Source organism: Monoraphidium neglectum (genome assembly GCF_000611645.1).
Source record: "Monoraphidium neglectum strain SAG 48.87 unplaced genomic scaffold scaffold01304, whole genome shotgun sequence".
In the NCBI taxonomy this organism is placed as follows: Eukaryota; Viridiplantae; Chlorophyta; class Chlorophyceae; order Sphaeropleales; family Selenastraceae; genus Monoraphidium; species Monoraphidium neglectum.
In genome coordinates this window covers 3,606-12,716 of record NW_014012324.1, presented here as the reverse complement: position 1 = coordinate 12,716, position 9,111 = coordinate 3,606, and the positions used below count along the sequence as shown (strand labels likewise).

Below are 9,111 nucleotides of genomic sequence, written 5' to 3'. Positions count from 1 at the left end.
GGCCGCCGCACCTGGTCGGCCTGCGAATGAGGCACGGTCTTCGCGTCCCTGATGGGCGCGTGCACCTGGTGCACGCACACGCGGTCGAGGCGGCGGCGCGGGCCGTGGCCGGGCGCGTCGCCGAGCAGCTGCACGTGCCGCGCGCTCACGAGGGCCACGTCCAAGCTGCCCTGGCCCCTGAAGCGGCCGGCTGCGACGTGAGACACGGCGCCAGGCAGGCCGGCGTCGAGCAGCCAGCACTCCGAGGCGGGTGCGTCGGTCGCCATGACAGCCTCTGAGAGGTGGGTGAGTGGCGAGGCGGCGGGAAGCCCGAGACACCTAGAGGCTGAACAGCCACGCTTGCTGCATCGTGGAAGAAGTGCGTCACGCTTCCCTTAAACCAGCGTGAAATATCAAGCCAAGTGACCGCATTGAACGATCTCGCGCGATCAGCCAGAAGACAATTCAACATGCATATATGAAGTATGAATTATGTTGCGTCTCTAATACACCCATATTGCACATACAATGCCATGCGCCCCGAAACTGCTGCTCTGGTGCTGCTAGAGCACGATCACTAAGCTGCCGCATTCATGCGTCATGGCGCCTCCAAGCCAGCTGCAAAGCGCCCCCATCAACTGCTTTGCACCCTACGTACCCTTTTGTACCATCAACCCTCGGAACAGGTCCTTACACAGCCATCCCCCAGAGAATTGTGCGATGATCACCTCAAATCACTGACACCACTGCTGCATCGCGTCATCAGCCCGGCTGTGCGCATGTGCGCGCGCGCAGTTCTGCGGGCAAATCTCTGTGGGGCTTGCCGTGACACGGCCCACACCATGCTGTGAGGCATGATCAAGTCCCCAATGCGCCCCTGCAAGTGCATGGCTGCCCCTGCAAACAAGAATGCAGCTTGGTGGCACAGGCGGCAGGGCGCTTGCAAGTGAGGATGCAGCTTGGTATGCGCAACCGTGCGAAGAAACACAGGTATATCTTGCATGGCAGTCTTCCAGCCTCCCCAATCACCAAAGGCGTGCATCTCATGCATGGCGAGGAGGTCGTACAATACGAGCGACCAACGAAAGCAAGCTTGGTCGCGTCGCGTGTGTGCGCGTGCAGGCGCACCAGTGTCTTGTGTTCAGAATACGACACATTAGCAATGGGGCCAATGCCGCCCGATGACGCCAGCTTTGACGCAACGTACCAGATTTGAGCGGGGCAAAGTCACGTTAGCGCCTCAAACCGCAAGACCTGGAGTGTGCGTGCAAGTAGACCTGGTGCAGCTGCGCCTCGGACATCAGCAGCATGTCATTCAGACTCGAAAATCGTGCAGGGCACATCGCCACCGGTGTCAGCCCCGCTGGAGGTGATGAAGCAGTGCCACACCGGACAGCCATGCCATGGCTGGGCTGGTGCAAGTGTTGATTCGGGGCTCGGAGTGGGTGATGATACAGCCAGTGCAAAGGAAGCATAATGCACCCACGCACGCGGTGGGCACTCATGACACCTTGCTTAAGCAACACGTTGTCAGCAAGGATCCCAGGAGGCGGGCACGAGCGTATGGCGGTACATATCTCGGCAAAGACACAACCAATGAGAACAGGCACGCAGGTACAGCAGTCAGGGCTTAGGAAGGTGGGCAAGGCCAGCCAGAGAGGACCGAGTGCAGCTGGATGATGTGGGAGCGGTTGACTTGTACAGTATGTAGTAAAGTGCGAGCCAACCAACCACCGGTGCTATGAAGTGAACACACCAAAGGTGTAAACCGCCGCGAGTGTCATGCAAAGGCAAACGCAAACCCGCTCCTTTCTTGGAACGCTGTCTTGTGTGTATGTGGCAACCCCCAGGCCGACGATGGGCCATTCCAAGCTGTATTCTCTCAGTGCTGGTGTGATGAAGCAGAGTGTAAGCAGTGGACTTCGGCGCAAGAAGCGGTGCCCCGCGCGCCTTTCATCACCCGTTGCTCCCACAAAGCACGGATCAATAACGAGCAGGGTGGGAGGGATATCCTGCTCAATGCCAAAGTGGCACGGTCAAGTCATGGTGGGAGTTGACTACACCACCAATACAAACGCGATTGTATGTCCGCCACAGGCCTGCGTGCGGCCCCACGAGTGAGACTTTTCAGGAATGTAAAGAGCAACAGGAAGCAATCATGGGTGCTGAAAGCACCTTGCATTGGCAGATGAAAGCAACAGAGAGAGCAGTGAGGTGAGGCACAGCGTGTGGCGGCCAAGTGCACACTGCAGCACGCGATGCACTGCATGGTCCCTCACAACTTGTTTGGAACCACCACTGACTTCAGAAACTGTGTTTGCTTGGAAACGCCACCCCCAGGCGTGGCGACGGGCACGACAGGCCTCACAGCTGCATGGAGGGACCGATGCCTTCCAACAGAGGCAGTGGAATGGACACCGTGGAGAGGGTCGGAGACGGGGCGCTCCTGGTTGCACGTGCCAGCGCCATGGCCCCGATCGCTGCCGATGCAGCTGTCCCACTCCAGGCAGATGAGGGCATCGCAAAAGAAGGAAGTGCATGCGGAGCGGAGCTCCTAGCAAAGGCCATAGAGGGGGTTGGCCCTGCGAAGTCCCTGCTGTCAAGCAGCAAGCCAGGCGGAGGTGTCAAGCTCAAGAACGCCGCGCAGGCAGGCTGCGGCAGGCAGCAGGCAGCGTTGACTGCAGGCTGCTGCAAGTGCGGGCGAGGGCTGCTGACGCTTGACATCCGCCACTCGTCTTGCCATCGTGCGGCCTGCCACACAATGCCGGTGCTGGCGAGCTGCGGCAATGCCGTGGCACAAGGGCTGATGTTGGCTCTTTCTCCCAGCAGTGTTGAAGCCTGAGATGCCTGCTGGTGTGGCGGCTTGTATTGCAGCTGCCAGTGTTCCTGCTGCTGCTGCTGCTGCTGCTGCTGCTGCTGCTGCTGCTGCTGCTGCTGCTGCTGCTGCTGCTGAGGAGGCGGCGGTGGCGGCGGCATCCGCCTGGCCTGGGCATCAGAAATGAGTCGGGCGTTGGAGACTGAAGCAGCCTGGAGCCGCCGCTGCTGCAAAGAGGTCTGCTGGCAGGTGGGCACGGGCTGCTGGCAATGCTGAACAAACTTCGACGGCAGCAGCCGCTGCTGCTGCTGCTGCTGCTGCTGCTGCTGCTGCTGCTGCTGCTGCTGCTGCTGCTGCTGCTGCTGCTGCTGCCGTTGCAGCTCCAGTTGCCGCTTGTGCTGTTCTATCAGGTGGAAGTGCTGCTTCACCTGGGGCTCCTGCTCTTGCAGCTGCTGCTGTTGCTGGTGTTGCCGTTGCTGCTCGAGTTGCCGCTGGTGCTGCTGGATCAGGTGGAAGTGCTGCTTGACCTGGGGCTGGACCAGCCTGATCCTGCCAACCCCTGTGCTCCCACGCATGCTGGTAGCAAGCGGGCTGTGCTGCGAGCCTGATGCAAGGCGTTCATGGCCAAGCAAAGAATTGTGAAGAGACGCCGCCCGAGCAGCGCGGCTGCCGCCTAGCTGCGGCGGCGCGGCGCTTGCCGCGGGCCGCAGCTGCTCGGGTGACTTCAGTGGGGGCGGCGCCGTGCCTTTGTCGCGCCACTGCAGGGGCTGCCAAGAGAGGGCGCTGCTCTGTGAGCCCAGCGCTGCGCCCCGTGTGACTGGGTTGTAGTCATAGCCCGCGGCCACGTTGTCCAGTAGGGCCCCTAGCGGTCTGTTGCAAGCATTGGGCCGTGTGCACGTACACAAGACCGTTTAGGGCGCGGCTTGTTGGAAGATAGACAACCAGTTGTGGGGAAGAGAGTGCAAAGCACAGGCTCGGTCGAGAGGTTCCTTGGATCAAATGAACTTGCTCCAAAAGCATGCAACCGGCGCCACCAACCTGAACCAGGCGCCAATGTTGGCGGTCAGCTTGAGCACTGCTTATCGTGGCAAAAGTTGAACGCATTTGTGTTTGCAGGCGCCAGGAAACAGGCATGATGCAACCTGATTCGCTGTGTCATTGCTGCATCGACTGGCGGGTGGCTGCTAGTGGCGTGTGCCATTGGGCGCCCAGTATGCTAAGTGTAAACAGTTCAATGTTCAGGCCAATGCTGCTACGACACCAGTGTGGTCGAGGTCGGCATGACAAGCGCTGAGTCAGCAGGGGTGGCCGCACCAGGCCCACCTGGTACGTCTGGGCTGAAGCTGACCACCAGGGTGTCACGGGGGAGGCGCCCGCACAGGTGCGCGTGCAGCAGCTTGCCCCCTGAGAAGGGCCTACAGGAGGGAGCGGCAGAGTGCAGCTCAAGGTGCCTCCACCACCCCTGCAAAATGGAATGTGGCATAACACCTGTGACTTGGAAGTGATAACACTCAGTGCGAACGCATGTGGCAACCCGCACACAGGCACCTGAGATGGCCGCATCACGCTGAGTGGATGGTTCAGGCGCACAAAGGGAGGCCTGGATGCAGGCCTTCACAGCTTGGCTCACCCACGACACCAGCCGGTGTGGTTCAAGTACAGCCACACAGGGCGCTCGCTGTCAGCTGCGTCCGGCCGCGTGAAGAGCTGCTGCAGGGCGACCCGCAGCCTCGCGTCGGCGGCAACTGCCTCCTGAACCAGGGCGGCAGAGGCCCGTCCTGGTGCCGCTGCGCCGCCAGCCGCTGTGCTGCTGCTTGCCTCGCCTCCCGAGCCAGCAGGGCCGGGGCCGCCGGCCTTGGCGTCTTGCGGCACCACTGGCGTCCAGGCAGTGGGGTTCTGTGCGGCCTGCTGAGTCAGCGGCACGTACCTTCCGCCGCAGTGCACCTCCAGTGCTAGCTGGCTCAGCGGCCGGTAGAAGGCCGGGTCCTGGTGCAGGGCGGTGGGACAAGAACACAATTACGCTGGTTTGTGGGGTTGCAGCTGGCTTGCTTGACAAGTAAGGTGATGCTTCCTGAATATCAAACTTGCTGGTTTGTCTTATTACCAGGGCAGCGTCTCGCACTGTCGAGGAGGGTGCAGCCCGTAACACCCCCCTGATCATGGTTGGAACCAGGGTGTGCACCCTGCCAGAGGGGAGAATGAGCCAGTCGTTCCTATGAATGACACGCCTCAACACAGCCACCTGTCTTAATGCGTAGGGCAGGTCTCTGTCGATGCCCAGCACGCACTGTCGGGCGCTGAGGGTGCCGCGGCGGCAGAACTCTACCATCTTGGCGGCGGTGTAGCTGCCTTTGATCTTGCCCTGCATGCACAGGTCACAGGGAGACACAGACATCGGGGTTGTGTGGTCGATGAGACTTCATTGTTGTACAAGGATCGCGGGTGGGCGGGCCGGCGGCCGGCGGGCAGGATGGAGGCTGCTTTATTTGGGAAGCGAACCGACGACAGACATGCGCTGCGCTTGCTTTGACTGGCGCGCCAGCCGCAGTAACTTACTGCTTGAAGGTGCGCCTGCCCCACGACGGTAGAACGTCCCTCTCATTCCATCATTTCATGATCTTCTGGTCCCATTACCACTGTTTAGCAAACCCCAACGTCAAGCCGTCCATGTTTACCTCGCTCACGCACCCATGCCTGCATAGCCCTGCCCTCCCCGTCCCCCTCGCCCACCTCCAAGTTGATCACCATCCACACGGGCTGCTCAAAGTGGTGCAAGCCGCCAGCCCTGAAGAGCCGCTCCAGCACCGCAGGCGGCACTCCAACCTGCGATGCTACGGCAAACCCTGACGGGCTGCGCGCCTGGCCCGCGCCGTCGACTGCGGGGTTTGCGTTCCGGGCCCCGCCGGAGAGCATCGAGCATGCTGCTCGGGCCGACCCGGCAAGGAAGTGCACGGCATGGTCATTGCTGCTGCTGGCGCCGGCGCCGCCACTGCCGATGCTGATTTCCGAGAGAGGTGGGCCGGGGCTGCCGAAAGGATTTGGGGCGTCGAGGGGTTGCTGAAGGAGCACGCCGCTCCCTGCCACGCCGCCACTGTAGGCCAGGGCCCAGCTGTTGATCCCCTGAAGCGGCGGTTCAGCACCCCAGGATTTGTCTTCCAGTGGGTCGCCGCTCACGCCAATCAGGAACGGCGGTGTTGATGACATCCTGAAGTCACGAAATGCCCGAACAGCGCCGCCGCCCGGACCACCGACCTGTGCGCGAGTGACCCTCGAGCGTGCGTGAATGAACTCGTGGTTCCCTCTGAATCCTTTTAAGTGCTGCCGCACTCCAAAGGCGGGCCACGCACTCCAGTGAAGGTCGCACTGCACGCCGGTCATGAGGTCAGCGGGAGACCGTCGCGTTTGGTCACCTGTAAGCTCGACCTGCACCCTGCAAGCTCAGCTAATAGTGTGGGGCTTCCTTAGGAAATCACTGAGAGTCCCATGACGCTCAAAATACCGAATCTTGTCAAGAAACCACCAGGCAAGTCGGCCGCGAGGTATTTTTGATGCTTCTTGCTGCCCGTATACCATATACATGCTAATCATAACAATGCGTGCTCGCCCCAAACAGTTGCAGCCCGTCGGCAAGGTGTTCCATTACTGATCTGACCCCCCTGCATGAACTCATGAACTCCACAATGGCGAACGCCCATCGGTCCGCAGCAGGGCTACCCAAACCTTGGATAGCAACTGGTGGGGTCTACAGAGCTTAGGGGCTTGGGCATACAAAGGCTGCAGCCATGTTGGATGACGCACCCTCGCACCGCTCTCAATACCAGCTGTGCCCCATGCGCCCAGGGAGCCTCCAGGGAAGCCGCCCTCCTCTGCCGAGCCTGCCGCCCCATACAAGCACTAGATGGGCCCGAAAACAATAAAGTTCTGCAGATCTTGCGCTTGTTGGACAAAGGACGTGCGTTTCCTTGCCTCATCGGACGGGCAGCAGTGCGGCGCCGAGGCCCCAAGAGATGGCCACGAGTGCGCTGCCGGGAGCGTGCTCCTTTTCATCTATACGGCTTACGACCAACGGCGACGCCTCAATGCAACAGGCCCGCTGCCACCAGCCTTCCCGTGGCCCCAGCCAAGTGCTGCGGTCGCTGGGCACAAAGTTACACAAACCCCAGGTGCTGGCACAGCTCACTCAGGGCAATTGAGATGACTGCTGCCTTGCTACGATGTAGCTGCCTGCAACCAGTTGCCATGCTGCCAGCCATGAGCTCTTTTTGATGCCAACACCGAAATTCGGCCTGCGGGCACGGCCAGTTTGCACGTTACGATTCAACTCAATTGAGTGCCTCAGCGCCGCCCCCTCGAAGTCCACGCTTCTCCTGACCCAAAGGGATCAGAACAAAAGGGGTCGTGACAGAGGGGCTGTTACTACCTTGAACGCCAGACTGTCCACACACCTGCGGACATTTGGCGGGCCCTTGGCCCTGCACACTGCGCAGTGCGAGACCTCATGCCTGTCACATCCCAGGGTGACGTGCCCTCGGTGCTGCAGCAGCCGCAGGCGTCAAGCGGCGGAAGCTCAGGGGATCATTGGGGTCCAGGGGTCGGCCCACAACAGCCAAGCCGGGAGGTGCCGCACTTCCACCCAATGTAGCGCCGCCCCGCTGCTCTCCAGCGTGGCTGGCCGCCGCCGCAGCCGCCGTTGCCTCTGGGGTTGCGGCTGCACTAGTTGCCGGCTGGGAGCTGGCGCCCTCCTGCATGGTGCTTGCCCCTGTCAGCCAAGCGGCGCCCACCCCATCGCTGTACTGCATGCGGAAGTTTTCCTGCGGCGGCGGAAGCGTGTTGGCAAACGTGACGCGGCCGCACACGCCGGGGCCGCCAGCGCCAGCGGTGCCGACCGAGGCATCAAACGCCACGTGCTCGACGAAGATGTCGTCCGGGGTGCCCTCGACGCCGCCAAAACCTGGAGCGCTGCGCCGCCAGCGCTCCCGCTGTTGCTGCTGTTGCTGCTGTTGCTGCTGTTGCTCCTGTTGCTGCTGTTGCTGCTGCTCCCGCTGGTGCTGGTGGTGCTGGTGGTGGTGGTGGTGGTGGTGGTGGTGCTGCTGCTGCTGCTGCTGCTGCTGCTGCTGCTGCTGCTTCTGCTGCTGCTGTGCCACAACGCTGCGGTGGTTGAGGTCAGCGCTGGCCGTGCCGCTGGGCGAGCAGGAGCTGCCGCCAAAGGCGAAATCGCGCAGCAGGCGGTCCAGGCGTGCATCAAGGTCACCCGGCAGTGAATGCTGCCCCCCTTGTAACCCCTGGCCATTGCAGCCGTCGCCAGCCGCCGCGTGCTGCGCTTGCGCAGCTGTCCGCCTGGCTGGTTCCTGCCGCGCCGGCGCGGCGGCTGCGCCGCTGGGCATGGCCGCTGGGTTTACTGCGGAGACGGCGAGCGGGGTGCGCGGCGCCGCCTGCTCGCCGGCGCCCGCTTCAGCGCCATCGCGCTGTGGGCCAGCAGGCCCGGGGGCTCGGCAGATGTCAAACATCCAGTCCTGGGCGTCCAGGGACGTTGGTTGCGGCGGGCCCTGAGGACCGGTGGGTGCTTGGGGCGGGTCATGGTACATGACTGTCCTGAGAGGACCAGGTGTCGAGATGAGAGGGGGGGGGGGGTGGCAGGAGCACCGTTCAACCGGGGTGGCATGCGCTGCAAGAGGGTGCGATGCAAGCTTCTGGCCTGTCCCCCGAATTGACCATGGCGTGACTCGGCCTCTCCCATACCTCGAAACCCCCATGTAGCACCACCGTGCAATGCAGCGCCCCAGCTGCCCCGCGTCCAGTCCGGGCGCCCTGCACCCTCGCTGTTTACAACTTTCGCAGCATTAGTCGCGGCCGTGGCTCAAGAGATCTCGGCACAAAAGCGACACCGCGCACCCGTAAGCCTCGTAATCATCTGATCCAGCCGCCATGCTCCAGTCCACATTGGCGATCAGGTCATCCGTGTTCACGGACGACTCGCTCGCACCCCCCACTGCGCCCCAGTCCTCGTCATCGGAGCAGGTGCGCAGACCCTGCATCACGGCCCCCTCGCGTGCTTGCTGGGTGGCTAGCGCCGCGCTGGGACCTCTGCTGCTCGCTGAAAGCTAGGGGCAACCCCGGCCGTGCGCTGGTGCAGCGTGCGTGCGACGCGCTGCGACGAGACACCGCAGAGTGCTGCAGCGAGACAGCTGCTCTCGCGGCGGCTTCACGCACGCCAAGATTTTGATATTTTTCTATGAGGCTTGTTCTGAAGAGGACGGGGAAACCAAGCAGATCAACCTTTTGTACCGAAGGCACCGTAGAGGCCAATATAATGCGAC

At 62.1% G+C, this 9,111-nt stretch overlaps 1 protein-coding gene across 1 annotated transcript in view; it reads right to left on the bottom strand.

Annotated features, from left to right (window-relative positions):
• Positions 1–266, bottom strand: part of MNEG_7401 (hypothetical protein) — a gene marked incomplete at both ends in the record, with an annotated part of 3,755 nt that extends 3,489 nt beyond the window's left edge. Inside the window, one exon of the mRNA XM_014044127.1 lies at positions 12–266. Within this exon, the coding sequence (XP_013899581.1) occupies positions 12–266 (255 nt within the window). The remainder of the gene's footprint in view (positions 1–11) is intronic.
• Between the last annotated feature and the right edge of the window lie 8,845 nt (positions 267–9,111).